Raw genomic sequence first — 19,991 nt, forward strand, 5'->3', positions numbered from 1 at the left:
GAATATTTATTTTAAGGGTAAAATCACTTTTGCTTGTGTTTATTACTGCTTGAGGTTGAGCGTTTTGAGTATTTAAAAAATAAATGCCAACAGAACTACTCTCCCAAGGAAAATATTGCCACCATTTGTAGACAATGTAACCTTCAAGCCTGTGCTACTTTTTTGTCCCTGTATCTAAATCAAATCAGGAACTGTATTTTTTTTTTTAAATGATTTGCTTTTGAAACTTGAAGTCTTGAAAACAGTGTGATACAATTACTACTGTTCTAGCCCCCAAAGAGTTTTCTGTGCAAAATCTTGAGAGTCAATAAAGATGGAAGGGAGAAACTGGAATGTTTTAACTGCAGCCCTCAGAACTTTAGTAACAGCACAACAAATTAAAAACTCATGCCACAGTATGTCGTCTTTGTGTGTCTTGCAATGAACTGTTTCAGTAGCCAATCCTCTTTGTTAGTATATGAAAGGACAGGGATTTTTGTTCTTGTTGTTATTTTAAGCTTACTGGGGAAAGTGCAGTTGGTAAAATGAAATGGTAGTCAAGCCTACTGCAACAAAGTTAGGAAGTCTGTTGTTTATTATAAACAAATAGCATGTGAAAGTGCACTTCAGATAGATTTTTTATTAAATACTTATTACCTAGATTTTAAATAGACAATCCAAAGTCTCCCCTTCCTGTTGCCATCATCTTGTTAAATCAGCCGTTTTATTGAGGCACGTGGTGAGTGTTGCAACACAATGACAAAGATGGTTACTGCGCCTTGTGTTAATTAATCGTACAGTCAGCTAACCTGGAAATGAATGAAACTATTACTTCTAAGAATTACCTTGTAAAGCCCCACCAGTAAAATTTAATTCAAAACATGTTAAACATTACTTTCATGTACTATGGACAGGTACAAATAGGATTAAGTTACTGGATTTTCAGAAGTAAGTAGTTTTCCCTTTCCTAGTCTTCTGTGTACGAGATGTTAATTTCTTTTATTGCATTAAGAAGTAAAAGAGTTATGTATTTTAACTAAAACAAAAAAGTAAAAACAAAACAAAACAAAAAACAGAAAATAATCACCTAGAGAAAATAGTACAGGTCCCAGGGGACATGAGACTGGAAGTGTCTGTCGTCGCAGAAAATCATCAACTGGAGAAGGTGAAAGAGGTACCAGAAGACACTCGAGGGGAGGTGTCTGTGGTCCCAGAAAATCACTGGCTGCAGAAACTGGTTGGGGTCCCAAGGGACACTCAACTGCAGGTGTCTGTGGTCTCAGAAAATCATCCCCTGGAGACAGTGGCTGAGGTGCCAGAAGACACTCGGGAGGTGTCTTGGTCTCAGAAAATCATTAGCTGGAGAAAATGGCTGAGGTCCCAGGGGACAGTCGACGGGAGGGGTCTATGGTCTTAGAAAATCATCAACTGGAGAAGGTGGAAGAGGTACCAGAAGACACTCGGGAGGTGTCTGCAGTCTCAGAGAGTCATCAGCTGGAGAAAACGGGAGAGGTCCCAGGGGACAGGCAACTGGAGGGGTCTGTGGTCTCAGAAAATCATCAACTGGAGAAGGTGGAAGAGCTACCAGAAGACACTTGGGAGGTGTCTGCAGTCTCAGAAAATCATGAGCTGGAGAAAATGGGAGAGGTCCCAGGGGACAGTCGACTGGAGGGGTCTGTGGTCTTAGAAAATCATCAGTTGGAGAAGGTGGAAGAGGTACCAGAAGACACTCGGGAGGTGTCTGCAGTCTCAGAGAGTCATCAGCTGGAGAAAATGGGCGAGGTCCCAGGGGACCGTCTGTGGGAAGTGGTCTTAGAAAATCGTCAGCTGTAGAAGGTGGAAGAGGTACCAGAAGACACTCAGGAGGTGTCTGCAGTCTCAGAGAGTCATCAGCTGGAGAAGGTGGAAGAGGTACCAGAAGACACTCAGGAGGTGTCTGCAGTCTCAGAAAATCCTCAGCTGGAAAAGGTGGCTGAGGTACCGGAAGACACTCGAGGGGAGGAGTCTGTGATTTCATAAAATCATCAGCTGCAAAAAATGGTAGAGGTACCAGGGGATACTCGACTGGAGGTGTCTGTGGTCCCAGAAAATCATCAACTGGAGAAAATGGTAGAGGTCCCAGGGGACACTCAATGGGAGGTGTCTGTGGTCTCAGAAAATCATCAACTGGAGTAGGTGGAAGAGGTACCAGAAGACACTCGAGGGGAAATGACTGTGGTCTCAAAAAATCTTCAGCTGGAGAAAATGGTAGAGGTCACAGGGGACACTGGAGTGGAGTTGTCTGTGATCTCAGAAAATCATCAGCTAAAGACAATGACTGAGATACCAGAAGACACTTGACGGGAGCTGTCCGTGATCTCAGAAAATCATTAGCTGGAGAAGGTGGAAGAGGTATCAAAAGACACTCGATGGGAGATGACTGTGGTCTCAGAAAATCATCAGCTGGAGATAATGGTCGAGGTCCGATGGGACATTCGACTGGAGGTATCTGTGGTCTCAGAAAATCATCAACTGGAGAAGGTGGAAGAGGCACAAAAAGACACTTGAGGGGAGGTGATGGCAGTGTCAGAAAATAATCGGCTGGAGAAAATAGTCGAGGTCCCAGGGGACAGTCAACGGGCGGTGTCTGTGGTCTCAGAAAATCAACTGGAGAAGGTGGAAGAGGTATCAGAAGACACTCGAGGGGAGTTGTCTCCAGTCTTAGAAAATCCTCACCAGGAGAAGGTGGTTGAGGTACCAGAAGACACTCGAGGGGAGGTGTCTGCGGTCTCAGAAAATCATCAGTGGTAGAAAATGGTCGAGGTCTCAGAGGACACTCGACGGGAGGTGCCTGTGGTCTCAGAAAATCATCAACTGGAGAAGGTGAAAAAGGAACCAGAAGACACTCAAGGGGAGGTGTCTGTGGTCTCAGAAAATCGTCAGCTTGAGAAGGTGGAAGAGATAGCAGAAGACACTCGAGGGGAGATGATTGCAGTCTCAGAAAATCATCAGCTGGAGAAAATGGCCAAGGTCCCAGGTGACACTTGAAGGGAGGTATCTGTGGTCTCAGAAAATCCTCAGCTGGAGAAGGTGGTTGAGGCACCAGAAGACAATCGAGGGGAGGTGTCTGTGGTATCAGAAACTTATCAACTGGAGAAGGTGAAACAGATACCAGAAGACACTCGAGGGGAGGTGTCTGTGGTATCAGAAAATCATCAACTGGGGAAGGTGAAAGAGGTACCAGAAGACACTTGAGGGGAGCTGTCTGCAGTCTGAGAAAAGCATCAGCTGGAGAAAATGGTAGAGGTCCCAGGTGACACTCGATGGGAGGTGTCTGTGGCATCAAAAAATCATCAACTGGAGGAGGTGGAAGACATACAAAAAGACACCCAAGGGGAGTTGACTTTGGTCCCAGAAAATATCCAGCTGGAGAGAATGGTAGAGGTCCCAGGGGACAGGCGATGGGAGGTATCTGTGGTCTCAGAAAATCATCAACTAGAGAAGGTGGAAGAGGTACCAGAAGACACTCCAGGGGAGTTATCTGTGGTCTCAGAAAATCCTCAGCTGGAGAAGGTGGTGGAGGTACCAGAAGACACTTGAGGGGAGGTGTCTGTCGTTTCAGAAAATCATCAGCAGGAGAAAATGGCTGCAGTCCCAGAGGACACTCGACGGGAGGTGTCTGTGGTATCAGAAAATCATCAACTGGAGAAGGTGAAAGGAGTACCAGAAGACACTCCAGGGGAGTTGTCTGTGGTCTCAGAAAATCATCAGCTGGAGAAAACCGTTGAGGTCCCAGGGGATACTCTACAGGAGGTGTCTGTGGTCCCAGAAAACCATCAACTGGAGAAGATGGAAGAGGCACCAGAAGACGCTCGATGGGAAGTGTCTGTGGTCTCAGAAAATCATCAGCTGGAGAAAATGGTAGAGGTCCTAGGGGACACTTGAGGGAAAGTGTGTGTGGTTTCAGAAAATCATCAACTGGAGTAGGTGGAAGACATACAAAAGGACACTCAAGGGGAGATAACTGTGCTCTCAAAAAATCTAATGGTAGAGGTCCCAGGGGACACTTGACTGGAGGTGTCTCTGGTCTCAGAAAATTATCAACTGGAGAAGGTGAAAGAGGTACCAGAAGACACTCAAAGGGAGGTATGTGTGGTCTCAGAAAATCATCAGCTGGAGAAAATGGTAGAGGTTCCAGAGGACACTCGACTGGAGGGGTCTGTGGTCTCAGGAGATCATCAACTGGAGAAGGTGGAAGAGGTACCAGAAGACACTCAAGGGGAAGTGGCTGTGGTTTCAGAAAATCATCAGCTGGAGAAGGTGATTGAGATACCAGAAGACACTCGAGCAGAGATATGTGTGGTCTCAGAAAATCATCAGCTGGAGAAAATGGTAGAGGTCCCAGGGGACACTCGAATGGAGGTGTCTGTCGTCTCAGAAAATCATCAGTTGTAGAAGGTGGTTGAGGTCCTAGGGGACACTCGAGTTGAGAAATAGTCACAGGTCCCAGAAAACCTTTAGCTGATGTAAGTGGTTGAGCTCCCAGATGATACTGAGATGGAGGAGGCGGCTGGTGGCCCATCCATTGTCTTAAAGGTTCAGCCATGAGGTAGGGCGAGTAGGGCAATCCTGAGGAATGATGATGCTCCACTGCAACCATACTGACCTGTAGGGCAGAAGGAGGAAATGTTTTCACATATATTCATTTGATGGACAAAATTACCACCACCAACACAGGCTGCACCTTCTGTTGCTCGTGATAGTTTTTTGCACCTTTCCATCCTCCAGGTTTCAAAATAGCATTATCAGTGTTATAATATCACTCTTCCACTGAGTACCACTGACCGCTGGGGAATAAAGAAAAGTCACTGGGACACACTGTTGTCTCCGCATGCCAGTGGGTCTGTCTGCAAATGTAGGCAGGCTGGCGTCCTGCCCCAGGGAAGACAGAGTCATAACAGAGTAATAAAGCAGCATGTTTGAGACACACGAGTGTCTATGTCCATCCTCATTCCTCCCTCACAGCCATCACCAGAGCATTTTCCTTGCACCAGGTCAACAGACAGTAAGAGAGGCATGAAAAGCCCATTGTCCACACATGCTGCAGCTTCTTTTTGGAGAATGTTTTCCAGGCCTTTTACGTTCTGTCTCTGTTTCTCAGAACTCTGCAAGGTCAGTGTGACCACCCTGCTCAAAATCTAAGAAAACAGAGGTTTGCAGAGGAAGGAGAAAATGTGCACAGGGTCACAAAGCTTGCAAGAGGCTGAGTGGAAGTTGATTCCAGCTCTCCCTGCAGGGCCCTCTCATTTCCCCCTCTGTTTCCCTTCTTGACAAAGGATCTTCTTCACTCTGGAGGTGCCACCCATGAGAACAAAGAGTTCTGGGGAGATGTGGATTCCTGAAGAGCTGCAGGGGAACTGGGAGAGGGTTTTCTGAGAGAACAATCCTACATCAAGAAGTCAGTTAGGCATGGCTGTAATATTTCTTTTCACTCCCAGGTAATACCAAATGGTAGGTGCATTAAGACATAAAGAATACTTTTGTCCACGGAAAAATGAGGTGAGAATTCTAAACAAAGCAAGTTTTAAAAATGTGTTTGACTTCAAGTGTACAAGTCCCATCATGTGTAATCATAGGACTCGGCAGCTGTTGAAGGTACAGAGGCCACACAAGAACCAGCGTAGCTGAGCATCATTTAAGGCCTTCATTTGGAACTGTCCCTTGGTAATAAGTTACATTCACTCTTCACTAACTCACACTCGGGGCCTATTTGCTATTACAAATATGGAACCTCTGACACTGAGAATATTAGATCGGGGCACCACTGGGTGGGGATGAAGGTGTTTTTGCACCACACAGTTACCAAGAGGGATGGGACTGTGATGGACTATGGAATTGGTCTTGTCAAAGAGCATTCAAAACTGCACAAAGCACAAATTAATGTTGGATTAATGAGTTTTCACTATCTTCCGGGAATACAGCAATTTCAAATGTTAATCTCCTACCTTAGAGCAGAAAACAAACAAAATCACAGCAAAAGAAAGAAAACCCCACATATTTCAGAAATGAGACCTCACAACATCTGGAGTAAAGAGGGTTAGTGGGAGTTCACTGCACCATGAGACCTACAGTAGTAGAGGTCAGTGGCACCTCCTCGTGTTGGTTCTGGAAACAGAACAGTAAAAGCCCTTCAGCCCTCGGCCCCTGAGCATTTATGGATTCTGGAGGTGCCACCAACGATGATCAGCTGGGAACGGAGAAGCCTGAAAGCTCATGGGGAAGATTTTGCTTCTGAAAAAGTCCAGACAGAAAAGGCACCACAGAACCCACAGAGCAGAGGCCAGGCCAGGAGAGGGCGTTGTAGGAAAAGACCAAAGTATCCTGATACAGGAAGAGTGAAAACCACCCCAGCATTTACCTTTGTCTTCTCTGTGTTTCCAGCTGGGATGCAGCTGCTGTTCCTCATGGGAACCGAATGAGGTCCTGAATCTGCTAAGGGCCAGAGAAGGGAATGGGGCTAAATCTGGCTTGCATGTTCTGTGCAGAGTAAGAAACCCCCCACACCCTCCACTGCCATCTCACTCTCTGCCACACAGGTCCCTTACCACAGGCGCAGGGTTTCTTGACCAGATGCCTCAGAGGAATCTGGAGCCCTCGGGGCCTCATCCTTGAGGAAGACACCACAGAGCCCTGGTCCAGGGGTATTCTTTTTTTTTTTTTTTTTTTTGAGACGGAGTCTCAGCTGTGTCGCCCCAGGCTGGAGGCAGTGGCCTGATCTCAGCTCACAGGTGTTCCGCCTCCCGGGTTTTTACGCCATTCTCCTGCCTCAGCCTCCCGAGTAGCTGGGACTATCCTGGCTAACCCGGTGAAACCCCGTCTCTACTAAAATACAAAAAACCAGGGGTATTCTTAACTCTCAACAGGCTGTGAACAGGTCGGGCTCTAACCAGCTGGAAATGAGCTCTAAATCAGTACATATCAGAGGAACTCACTCATCATGTAAGTACAGACTCAAAATTAAAATAGGAACAGCCATGTTTGGAAGAATATCAGTAAACCCTGGATAGGAACAACACTGCGCCTCTTCTTCAAGCCATAGGGGCATTTAAAATTCTGTGGATTCATAGTTAATCTAACTTTCATACCTGGCCAGGTATTATCAATACTTATGAACAGAAATGGACATAAAAAGATGAACAGTCATGAGAAAAGGTAAGAGCTACAGAAATTAACTGGAAAGTTTTAGGGTTACACTTCAAATGTTAGAGGAGTCAGATTACATAGAAATTTAACTTGCTAACGGAGTTATATAGTTGACAATAAACAACTTAAACAAACAAAAAGAATGAAGGAAGTTCCAAAAAGTGTAAATAAATACTTCTTCTTCTTTTTTTTTTTTTTTTTCTGAGACAGAGTCTCGCTCTGTCGCCCAGGCTGGAGTGCAGTGGCACAATCTTGGCTCACTGCAAGCTCCGCCTCCCAGGTTCACACCATTCTCCTGCCTCAGCCTCCCGAGTAGCTGGGACTACAGGCACCCGCCACTGCGCCCGGCTAATTTTTTTTGTATTTTTAGTAGAGACGGGGTTTCACCATGTTAGCCAGGATGGTCTCGATCTCCTGACCTTGTGATCCGCCCACCTTGGCCTCCCAAAGTGCTAGGATTACAGGCGTGAGCCACTGCGCCCAGCCTGCTTCTTTTCTTAAAGCAGATTTCATGCTACAGTATTGATCCATGAAGACATGGCCAGAAAATCTGTGCTCTCATCCCCAAATGTGGCTCCCATTCTAAAGTGCTATTGCTGTTTCCTCAAATGAAAGAAAAATAATGCCTTTACACTGAGTCAAGATGGAAAGGGGAGCCAGCCCATTTGCCTTCTAGGCTCATCTCCTCAGTTAAAAGGAACCACGATATCAGGGTGGGGCAATGTCCACAGTCGGTGGAGCGGCCTGAGCCCCACCATTCACAGGGGACCAGCCAAGAGCCATTCAGCTAGGGCACCTGAGATAAATAGGGTCCTGTCACCCAGTGGGACAACTGTTCTCTTTGTAAGTGCTTGGAATTGTTTCCAGGAAACATAACAATTACCCCACCCGAGCCCTCACCCCCAAAAGGAGAAGCAGGGTGTGTGGATTGTGTAGTAGAAATTAAGCAGCTGCCTTCACAGCGAGCTCCTACCTCTCCAGAGACGGTTCTTTAGGCCCGGTCGGCCCTGGACTGGCTCCTGACTCATGTGTCTCTCTGGAATTCTCTGCTTTTCCCTCATTTCACACCTACAAGACAGAGGAAGAATTGACTTGAAGAATTAAAACACCAAGTTCTTTACTAGAGACTCAAAGCTTTATCTTAAAACAAACACATCCTTTAAAATGTCCATCACAGTGACCTACCTGTGCTGCTTGTAGGCAGCCTTCCTCTCAGCCATCTCCCTCTGCAAGGCTTGAGCACAGAGCTGTGGGGAGAAAAATACATCCACGTCCTGACCTGGCAGACTATGTCCAAAAGCAAGGAAAACAAACAAACTTACCCAGTTGTCAAGAGCCTTTCTTGCATAAGGGGCGATCTGAAAAAGCCAACGCATGAGAAATTGAATGTTGAGAGAGTCTAAGGGCCGTGGCGTCATCTGCATCAGCACTGAACAATCCTACAACCGTGGGGAGGAAGGTCCTTACTTTGCATCTGTAGGAGTCCTCTGCCCGCCACTGCAACTGTTGCATGTCTTGAAACATTTTCCTGTGGATTACAATCACTTTCATCAGATAAAGCACCACTTTCAGGATGATTTTAAATAATCTGCCATGTTTCTGTTATCCTCACAACTGTACCCTTACATAATCTATCTATAGCTAGAAAACATACTTCAGATGGCTATAAAAGTACAGTCTGGGCCGGGCACGGTGGCTCACGCCTGTAATCCCAGCACTTTGGGAGGCTGAGGTAGGTGGATCACAAGGTCAGGAGATCGAGACCATCCTGGCTAATACAGTGAAACCCCATCTCTACTAAAAACACAAAAAATTAGCCAGGCATGGTGGCAGGCACCTGTAATCCCACCTACTCGGGAGGCTGAGGCAGGGGAATCGCTTGAACCTGGGAGGTGGAGGTAGCAGTGAGCCGAGATCACACATTGCACTCCAGCCTGGGTGACAGAGTGAGATTCTGTCTCAGGAAAAAAAAAAAGTACAGTCTGATCCAAACTGTTGCTATATTGATTTCTCCTCTTTTGCTTAATGCCTGCTAACTTCTGAGTAGACAATTTCTTTCCCCATTCTTAGTATATCCCTAATTCGTCCTTCATTGGGCATCTTTTATCATAAAGCTCTATTCTCTTTGTATTAATATCCTTGCCATGTTTCACAGGGCAGAAACAGCTGGGCTTATAAACAGGCATAGTCCTTTTGAAGGATGTGGTTGATCCTACAACAAGACACTTTCCTAAGGATGACAACAACTCACACCACCCCTAGAATGGCTGGTGTAAACCGGGTTTCCACACAGTCTAGCTGTTAATGGGGTCAGGAGACGTTTTGCTACTTGACATCTTTTGGTCACTGGTAAATCTTAAGGTACTTTGTTTTCTCTTTTGTGAACGCTCTCTCGCTCTCTCGATATGTCTTCTGACCATTTGTTTCTATTTCTGTATTTACTGGGTCTAAACATTGTACAAAGGTTAAAAACAACACCCAAGAGGGTGGGGTTCAGTTTCTGAACTCACTTGTAGGTGCGTATTTTTTTTATAACCAATTTCCCATTTTCCTCTGCCTCTGAGAGCTGCCTCTCCTTTTCTGCTTGCTCACATTCTTTCATTCTCAGCTTCCTGAGATTAGAAGGGACAGAAATGCACACACATGATTCACTAGCCTGCGTGGGATCCTCTCTGCCCTTCTGGTATCTAAAGGCTGTGATTCAAAAGTCTCTCCCGCAACCTTCCTACAAATGAACCAACTGATTCTCACAACCGAAGGGAGAACTGACACCTCCCCTTGAGAGACAAAGAAAAATCACACTCTGGACTGCTGGCAAGTCACCTGTCATTTCCAGCTCATCTTCATAGTTCTATAGTCCTATTCTTTAGTAAATAAAGACTATTAAAAGCTTCTATGAGGTGCACTATGTGTGTTTCTGGGGTCAGTTTTGTGCTTGACACAGCGAAAGCCCATTTTCAGTGTGAAAAATCAGATCTTCCCAACTCATCACAACTAACTTCATCGGGAGCAGAGGATTGCTCCTCATCTGACTCCTCCTGTGGAAGACCCGATTCTCAGTCAGAGGCTGATGCCAGAACCCAATCAGTCTCAGAGCGATCCTTCCAGAATGTGGTGTCATTAACCCTGCAGTTCGCTACTGCATTTTGCCATGATTCAGGACTGGAACTCTTGTCATTGACTTTAAAGATCCTGGTTCAGAGAAAAGGCAATCTGAATGCTGGGTGCATCTATTGAATTAGAAATGATCGGAATGGCTCCTAAGTCAGGGTGTTATGTCCTGAAAATAGGTGACAACTGCAAACCATCCACCCTGGTGTTGACTGACTCTAACAAGGTTCAGTTCACAGTGAGGGCAGAAAAAGGAAATGGCCTAAAAAGGTAGGTTTGCTGTGTTGCCCTCACACGACTTGATTCATGGTCCTGACCCTAAGGATCTCACCTGATACTTGATTTTATAGAAAGGATATATAAAATTCCAAGAACCCTAGGAAACAGGGACAAACACACTTCAAAGAGAAAGTTAATGCACTTGTCTCTGACCACAGGGCGTCCTTTAGCACATGCTGTCTGGAGTGGCCTTAAGCACGGAGTGTGTGGTGAGGTCCTGAGGATGCAATAGGAGCAGGGTCCTGTTCCCACTCTAAAGGAGCTCACAGTTTAATGCAAATGAGAAGCCAGCGAGGACATCACTACTCCTGCTGTGCACTTGGGAACTAGAAACACAAAGCCTGACTCTGGAGGGAAGCTAAGGAAGCGTTCTGCTCTTGAGTTGACGTAAGTGCATCTAAAGCTTCTGATCTCCCATAAGAACAATGGGGGACACCAAACAGAATATAAAATCCATGATTGAATGCATCAAATTGCTAACATGGCAGTAAAGAGACATGAGGTCAAGATGGAGAAGAAGGAAACCCAGGACGAAGGTCGGCCTCGCATTTGGAACCCATTTCCCTGAGTTTCATTGCTGAATTCCAGAAGGGACTACGAGATGCAAAGAATCAGAGCAGCTTTTGTACACATGCATGGGATTAGATGGAAAACAAGTGGATTGAGGGTCTGGCAATGAAAGTGACCCGTACTGAAGTCCACTGGCTCTGGTTGAGACCCAGAAGAGTCACACACCAGAATAGAGGAGGACAGGAAATACCCTGGCCTTTGCAGGGACTAAGCCTGCACTGATGACCTTAATTGCTGCCTGTATGGAGGACCCCTGACCAACCCCCAGAAGTAGACTCCCATCTCTTCTGCAGCAAGATAACATGCTAGTAGGCCTTAATTCATTGCTAAATATTTTTTAACAAGTATCTCACATTTAACAAAAGAAGATCAGTCATATGGCAGCAAAATACAATGTAATATGACCAAAATGTGAAAGACTGAAAATGAATCTGGAGGTGACCCAAACATTAAATTCAACAATCCAGGCTGGGTCCGGTGGCTCACTCTGGGAGGCTGAGGCAGGCGGATCGCCTGAGGTCAGGAGTTCAAGACTAGCCTGGCCAACATGGTGAAATCCTGTCTCTACTAAAAATACAAAAATTGGGCCGGACACGGTGGATCACGCCTGTAATCCCAGCACATTGGGAGGCCGAGGTGTGCGGATCATGATATCAAGAGTTCAAGACCAGCCTGGCCAATATGGCGAAACCGTGTCTCTACTAAAAATACAAAAATTATCTGGGCATGGTGGCATGTGCCTGTAGTCCCAGCTACTCGGGAGGCTGAGGCAGAAGAATTGCTTGAACCTGGGAGGTGAAGGTTGCAATGAGCCAAGATCACACCACTGTACTCTAGCCTGGGCGACAGAGTGAGACTCTGTCTCAAAAAAAAAGAAAAAATAAAAATTGGCCAAGTGTGGTGGCACACACCTATAATCCAAGCTACTCGGGAGGCTGAGGCAGAATTTCTTGAACCTGGGATGCAGAGGTTGCAGTGAGCCAAGATTGCGCCACAGCACGCCAGCCTGGGTGACAGAGTGAGACTCTATCTCAAAATTAAAAAAAAAAAATAGTGGTGGCTCACGCCTCTAATCCCAGCAGTCTGAGAGGCTGAGGCGGGTGGATCACCTGATGTCAGAAGTTGGAGACCAGCCTGGACAACATGGTGAAACCCCATCTTTAGTAAAAATACAAAAATCAGCTGGGCTTGGTGGTGGGCACCTGTAATCCCAGCTACTTGGGAGGCTGAGGCAGGAGAATCGCTTGAACCCAAAAGGCAGTGAGCCAAGATTGTGCCATTGCACTCTAGCCTGGGCAACAAGAGCAAAGCTCCATCTCAGGAAAAAAAAAAAAAAAAGAGAGAGAGAGAAAGGAAAACCAATGCCAGTACTAGCACCTCCTGTTTCCCCCCAAAAAATTACAAACAAAAATGTAGGAAGGGAAAGGAGTTATGCAGATTAAACTAATCAAGCAGAAAGGACAAACTCAACTTTGTATCCACTGAATTTGCCACAAATATTGCAGAAAATATTCTCAAGGATATTACAGTTATCTACTTTGATTGGCACATGGTTCATACAACAGTGTTTGTGTCAAGGCACATCTTACCCTTCCTCGGTAGTCTTCCTCTGTCCATGGATTTGGTAATGACTGTTGACCTTCGTTGTCACCTTATGGACCTCAGCTCGAACTTTGGCTTCCATATATCTCCATGAAGTAAAGAGGTCTTCCAGGCCAATTTTAATTCCTGGAAAGGAAGAAACCCTTTTCTTTGTGTGCGTACAAGTGGACCTCAGCCCTTGGTGAGGTTGAACAGAGAAGGTGAGAAACCTGAGGGCAAGAAGCTGTTCTTTCCCTTTCCAGGTCAAACTCATTTCCATGCTATGGGGATTCCAACAGAGCCATACCTTCTTGGCTACGGCTATTGGACCTCCAGGCTCTCCGCTGTACATCCGTAGATCTGTCATGTACATTTTGTAACTTTAAGACAGTCTTGAGGAAAGACACCTGGGAAATAATAATTTAAGAATGACTGCCAGGCACGGTGGCTCATGCCTGTAATCCCAGCACTTTGGGAGGCCGAGGTGGGTGGATCACGGGGTCAGGAGTTCAAGACCAGCCTGACCAAGATGGTGAAACTCCGTCTCTACTAAAAATACAAAAAATTAACCAGGCCTGGTGGCGCACGTGTGTAGTCCCAGCTACTCGGGAGGCTGAGGCAGGAGAACCTCTTGAACTCGGGAGGCAGAGGTTGCAGTGAGCTGAGATCACACCATTGCACTCCAGCCTGGTGACAGAGTGAGACTCTATCTTAAAAAAAAAAAAAAAAAAAAGACATGAATATACTTCACACAACTGAACTGTACACTTCAACAGGGTTAGATGGTAATTATCATGTTATTAAATATTTTACCACAGGTTAACATGTTTCACAGCTTGAAAAGGATGTAATTACCTTCAGCTCTCTGAGTTCCAGGATTTGTAACATTTCACCCCCACTCTGGAGCATCTTCCTTCTGTCCCTGTTCTACTCAGAGTCCACTTTCCCTTCCCTGACATCACCCTCATTGAGGCTGGTTTGAACCTAATGCAAAACATACTCACTAACGACTGAATTCCCACCAAGATTTCCATATTGTCACTGTATGATTTTAATCTTCTAAGATATTAAATATTTGTTCTCATCATAGCTACGACGCAATGCAAATCCCATCTCAGATGTAGGTCAGATACCTCTGAATTTCCTGAGGTAGTCATTGAAATAACTTTCTTTCTTTTTTTTTTTAACTTTCTTTTTTTTTTTCTTTTTGAGATGGAGTCTCACTCTGTCACCCATGCTGAAGTGCAGGGGCGCCACCTTGGCTCACCGCAACCTCCACCTCCCAGATTCAAGTGATTCTCATGCCTCGGCTTCCCAAGTAGCTGGGATTACAGGTGCCCGCTACCATGCCTGGGTAATTTTTATCTTTTTAGTAGAGATGGGGTTTCACCATGTTGGCCCAACTGGTCTTGAACTCCTGACCTCAAGTGATCTACCTGCCTCAGCCTCCCAAATTGCTGGGATTACAGGTGTGAGCCACCACACCTGCCCTGAAATAATATCTGTCAAATTCTTTGTAGAATTTGTTTTTTCTGATTTCTGCACATAGGATAAAAAACAAAACATGTACTAGGATTTCGAGAGAAGCAATGGGTAATCTAAAAAGATGAAAGAGCAACCACATCTACCCCACAGCTACTGCTAGATTTCATAGGAAAGGTAGCTGGCCCAGTTTGGAGCCAGGAGAATGTCAAACACATCAAGAAATGAGAAGTGAAGAAACGCTGTCATGCATGAACGTTTCATGGCACCCACGATGTCTCTCCTTAGGAGGTAATGAGATAGATGACTAGATGACAAGGAGAAAGATGAGAAGGTGCAAAGTTGTCCAAGTCAAACAGCTCAAATGAACTTTCCTTAATGGAATTTTGAAAAAGTGGTAAATTTTAAAACTTCCCCCAGCTCATGTGGTGGCTCACACTTGTAATCCCACAATTTTGGGAGGCTGAGGTGGGGGGATCATTTGAGGTCGGGAGTTTGAGACCAGTCTGGCCAATATGGTAAAATCCCGACTCTATTAAAAATACAAAAATTAGCTGGGCGTGGTGGTGGGCACCTATAATCCCAGCTACTTGGGAGGCTGAAGCAGGAGAACCGCTTGAAGCCAGGAGGTGGAGGTTGCAATGAACCGAGATCACACGATTATACTACAGCCTGGGCAACAGAGGGAGACTAGTCTCAGAAACAAAACAAACAAACAAAAAAAGTCCCCCAATTTATACTGAAAATTCTCTTTTCAGGACTAAGTGGGGTAGAGAATGTTAAATTTGGCCTAGATACCTTCATAACTCATACATTTTCTGTTTTGTACATATCTCGGAAGGCAGTGCCAAATGATGTGTAATTATCTAGGTTGTAAAAATAAAACATACTTCCTCTTTCCTTGAATATCAAAAAGCTTTGTGGTATTAGTACTTTTATCTTGGATTATTGTTCAGAAGGAGGTTCAGCCCCCAGACAACCACATTTTTACTGTCATGAATGGCAAGAGAAAATGTACAGCTCAATTTACCCAATGGACAAAAAGGCTCAAAAGGCAAATTATGGCACAACTTAGCAGCCAAATTCTTACCAAGTGCAGACTTTTGACATGCTGATTTCTCTCCAGTTGCAACTGGGAATATGCACTTTGACTGATGTCATTCGAAATTACCCTGCCCAGACACATTTTTCATTGATTCCCTAGAGGGCAGGTCTAAGAGATTCTCTGGGGCTTTCTCTGCATCATGAGACGCAGTGCAGTTCTGCCCTTCACCTTCCTGCAGTTTGTCACCTTGTCCCCATGATCTCAGAGGAACTTTGTCTCAGGCCAATTGTTTGTTCTTTGGGCTCTTTCATTTCCCCTAAAAGTCATTTGCTGCCCCTCTAAATTGCCGACATCTCTATCTATCTTCCTTTCCCCTCAGAAGAGGGTGCTCTTTAAGCATCAACCATCTGGCCCTTCTAGCAGCCTCATTTTTCAGCTGGCTCTCATGTTTATACCTGTTCTATGTTTTTCTTCTCCTGTTAAGCTGTCTGTTGTCAGCTCATTTCTGCAGTGAATCTTTAGAGAGGGGAGTGGAAGCTTTCCTTCCACCTGTACGATAGAATTATAAAGCAGAAGAGTTTAGAAAGAATTTCCTATTTAAGGGATGAAACTTCATACTCCATTTCTGATAAATAGCACAAAGGTTAAAAAAATTTATTTTTGACCAAAAGCTCTCCTGACATTCTACTAAACAAACACCAACCTATTTAATTTTCATAATGTAAATGGCGGATATCTTCATAATTCTTTCTTTTTTTTTTTTTTTTTTTTTTTGAGACGGAGTCTCGCTGTGTCTCCCAGGCTGGAGTGCAGTGGCATGATCTCCTCACTGCAAGCTCCGCCTCCCGGGTTCACGCCATTCTCCCGCCTCAGCCTCCCAAGTAGCTGAGACTACAGGCGCCCGCCACCACGCCCGGCTAGTTTTTTGTATTTTTAGTAGAGACGGGGTTTCACCATGTTAGCCAGGATAGTCTCGATCTCCTGACCTCGTGATCCACCCGCCTCGGCCTCCCAAAGTGCTGGGATTACAGGCTTGAGCCACCGCGCCCGGCTATCTTCATAATTCTTATGCTAATAAATCATTTCCCTGATTTTTTGGGTAAAACCACATATTGATAATGAAGTCCAGAAACATGAATTGTTTTAAATAATTTCTTCTCATTTGTGGTTACAAGTACACCTCTACAGAAAGTTAGTATACTCACACCAAAGCTAGCTTTCCAGAGGAAAATGCCAAGTGTAGAAATTCCCAGAAACACAATAATGATAGCTATCCAAGGAATTCCAAAAAAGTCAGGCCCAGGCTGAAAATGGTCAGGCAGAGAATTGATAACCTGAAATAATAATAGTGGAAATAACGAAAAGGTCAATGACACTGACAATATTTCAGTCAAAAAGAATCATCCTTAGAAACCGTTAACCTCCTCCAAAAGGTAACCACATCCCTCAGATATCACCATGAGATTCCACTGCTACAAAAAAGAACAGAAGTTACCAGTCTCATGTTTTTTGGATGGCTGGTAGTGTTTTTAGGCATTGCAAATGTGGGGTGTCTTTTTTCTTGGTATAAAGCAGGGATATCCAATCTTTTGGCTTCCCTAGACTATATTAAAAGAAGCAAAGTTGTCTTGGGCCACACATAACATACACTAACACTAACAATAGCTGATGATCTAAAAAAAAACTCTTTTTTTTTTCTTTGGAGACAGTCCCACTCAGTTGCCCAGACTGGAGTGCAGTGGTGCAATCTCGGCTCACTGCAACCTCCAGCTCCTGGGCTCAAGCCATTCTCCTGTCTCAGCCTCCCAAGTAGCTGAGATTACAGGTCCCTGCCACCATGCCTGGCTAATTTTTGTATTTTATGTGGAGACGGGGTTTTGCCATGTTGGACAGGCTGGTCTCAAACTCCTGACCTCAGGTGATCTGCCCGCCTTGGCCTCCCAAAGTGCTGGGATTACAGGCATGAGCCACTGCACCTGGCCAAAATCTCATAATGTTATCAGAAAGTTTACAAATTTGTGTTGAACTGCATTCAAAACTGTCCTGGGCCACATGCAGTCCGTCACCCATGGTTAAGACAAGCTAAGTATAAAGTCATTACCTTTTCTTTCTTTTCTTTTCTTTTCTTTTTTTTTATTTTGAGACAAAGTCTTCCTCTCTTGCCCAGTCTAGAGTGCAGTGGCACGATCTTAGCTCACTGCAACCTCTGCCTCCCAGGTTTCACCATCTTGGCCAGGCTGGTATCGAACTCCCGACCTCGTGATCCACCCACCTTGGCCTCTCAAAGTGCTGTGATTACAGCCTGGCCAGTAATTATCTTTTCTTTTTTTACTTATTTTTTAAATTGATGTATAACATTGGTTGTATTTATCACATATCACATGATAAAAGAATCCGTCTGATTCATACTTCTCTCTTGGATTATGTGAATCTTTGTCATTTAAAACTCAGCATAAGTAAAAAAAAAAAAAAAATACAATGAAGAGATGACTTCATTCACAAATAAGTATCAAATTTTAGTGCTTAAAAATTACCAAGGTGGGCCAGGCGCAGTGGCTCACGCCTATAATCCCAGCACTTTGGGAGGCAAAGGTGGGTGGATCACGAGATCAGGAGATCGAGTCCATCCTAGCTAACACGGTGAAACCCCATCTCTACCAAAAATACAAAAAATTAGCAGGGCACGGTGGCACGCACCTGTAGTTCCAGCTACTTGGGAGGCTGAGGCAGGAGAATCGCTTGAACCAGGGAGGCAGAGATTGCAGTGAGCCGAGATCATGCCACTGCACTTCAGCCTGGGTGACAGAGCAAGACTCTGTCTCAAAACAAAACAAAAAAAATTACCAAGGTGAAGATTATGAAAATGGCAAAATGGCATGAATAGTGCAGAATTTCTCTAAGATTGTTGATATTAATTCCATTAGACTCTTATGTGAATGAAGACAAAGACTTCCCCTGGTAAGTTCAGACAGCTTGTGATAACATTTCTACATCGATTCTTCAGGATTTAACTATATATTCTTGAAAACATCTTAATTTTAAATGTTTCTTTCAAGATGGTGAATTAAACAGAGATAGCCGTTCAACAGGTTGAACTTAGCATATACTGAGTCTGAAATGGAAAGAATGGCGTTAGGGAACTGTGCAACAATGGCAGTGATTTCAGAAACATTGTGTTGAGCAGAATAAGGCAGACACAAAAGAGCACCTATGGCATGGCATGCATCTATATACACGAAATTCCAGAATAAGCAAGCTAACCTGTGATAAGAAAGAGACTGGCTGGGAAGAGGGAGAGTTCACTTTCTGGGGTGATATAATAGTGTAGATCTTGGCTGGGCACGGTGGTTCACGCCTGTAATCCCAACACTTTGGGAGGCCGAGGTGGGAGGATCACTTGAGGTTGGGAGTTCAAAACCAGCCTGACCAACATAGAGAAACCCCATCTCTACTAAAAATACAAAATTAGATGGGTGTGGTGGCACATGCCTGTAATCCCAGCTACTCGAGAGGCTGAGGCAGGAGAATCGCTTGAACCTGGGAGGTGGAGGTTGCGGTGAGCTGATATTGTGCCATTGCACTCCAGCCTGGGCAACAAGAGAGAAACTCCATCTCAAAACAAAACAAACAAACAAAAAAATAGTGTAGATCTTGAAAGGGGGTTGGGTTATGCTGGTGTATGTACTTTGCAAAGTTAGTAAACTTACACTTAAGGTTATATATTTTGGCCTGGTGCTGTGGCTCACGCCTGTAATCCCAGCACTTTGGGAGGCTGAGGTAGGCAGATCATAAGGTCAAGAGATAGAGACTATCCGGGCGAAGATGGTGAAAGCCCATCTCTACTAAAAATACAAAAATTAGCCAGGCGTGGTGGTGGGCGCCTGTAATCCCAGCTACTCAGGAGGCTGAGGCAGGACAATTGATTGAACCCGGGAGGCAGATGTTGCAGTGAGCCAAGATCTTGCCACTGCACTCCAGCCTGGGCGACAGAGTGAGACTCTGTCTCAAAAAAAAAAAAAAACAAAAAAACAAAAAAAACCAAGATGACACAAAACTCAACTGACATTTCACTTTGTTTTGATTCTTTGTGTTTGAGACAAGAGCACAGGGCAATCTGGGCTCACTGCAGCTTCCAACTCCTGGGCCGGAGCAATCCTCCCACCTCAGCCTCTCCAGTAACTGGGAAACAGGTGCGCACCACCAGGCCCGACTAATCTTTTTTTGGCATTTTTTTGTAGAGATGGGGTTTAGCCATGATGCCCCGGCTAGTCTTGAACTGCTGGACTCAAGTGATCTGCCCACCTCGGCTCCCTAAAGTGCTGGGATTACAGGCCTGAGCTGTGTCATTTCATGCCGCGTGACACGGCCCAATAACAAGGAAGAAACCCCGCGGGTCCAGCGTCTACTCACATAGGTCGACTGATGGCTGAGAAATCCCAGCAGGAGGAGCCAAAAGAGCAGCCACCGCACCCGCATGTCCCGGTCCTCTCAGGGCGCCCTGAGGCGGCCAGGACAGAGGTGGGGATGGCTTAGGGCGAGAGGAGGGAAGGGGATGGGGACAGCCCGGATCTGACTTGGGGAGGGGGAGGGGAGGAGAGGGAAGGGAAGGTAAAGGAGGAGAAGGGGGCTGTTTGGGAGGGGGAGGGGGGGGGGGAGGAGGAGAAGAAAGGGTTGTGGGAAAGGATCCGGTTCAAATTAAGTTCTCAAGTACTGGTGGAAGGTTTAGCTACAGGTCAGGGAGAAGGTCAATCAGAGAAGCAAC

At 45.3% G+C, this 19,991-nt stretch overlaps 2 protein-coding genes across 5 annotated transcripts; both read right to left on the reverse strand.

Annotated features, from left to right (window-relative positions):
* Nucleotides 1–556: 556 nt before the first annotated feature.
* LOC103880338 (nuclear pore complex-interacting protein family member B3) lies at nucleotides 557–2,236 on the reverse strand. The gene has a single exon (XM_017953208.3). It carries the CDS (start codon nucleotides 1,994–1,996, stop codon nucleotides 1,385–1,387), a length of 612 nt encoding a protein of 203 aa, XP_017808697.2. The 5' UTR covers nucleotides 1,997–2,236; the 3' UTR covers nucleotides 557–1,384.
* LOC101026791 (nuclear pore complex-interacting protein family member B4-like) lies at nucleotides 2,214–19,786 on the reverse strand. Of its 4 annotated transcripts, XM_031658436.1 has the most exons (10): nucleotides 19,640–19,786; nucleotides 16,435–16,563; nucleotides 13,010–13,109; nucleotides 12,711–12,849; nucleotides 8,629–8,689; nucleotides 8,484–8,519; nucleotides 8,347–8,408; nucleotides 8,135–8,229; nucleotides 6,377–6,450; nucleotides 2,214–4,624 (listed from the first exon to the last, which is right to left on the reverse strand). In XM_031658436.1, exons 1-10 carry the CDS (start codon nucleotides 19,703–19,705, stop codon nucleotides 2,234–2,236), a joined length of 3,153 nt encoding a protein of 1,050 aa, XP_031514296.1. In that variant the 5' UTR covers nucleotides 19,706–19,786; the 3' UTR covers nucleotides 2,214–2,233. The 4 variants fall into 4 exon arrangements, with proteins under 4 accessions (XP_031514296.1, XP_031514295.1, XP_031514294.1 ...); XM_031658435.1 differs by having other exon boundaries at nucleotides 6,377–6,447; nucleotides 8,347–8,519; XM_031658434.1 differs by having other exon boundaries at nucleotides 8,347–8,519.
* Between the last annotated feature and the right edge of the window lie 205 nt (nucleotides 19,787–19,991).

This window comes from Papio anubis, chromosome 18, assembly GCF_008728515.1.
Source record: "Papio anubis isolate 15944 chromosome 18, Panubis1.0, whole genome shotgun sequence".
Classification (NCBI taxonomy): Eukaryota; Metazoa; Chordata; class Mammalia; order Primates; family Cercopithecidae; genus Papio; species Papio anubis.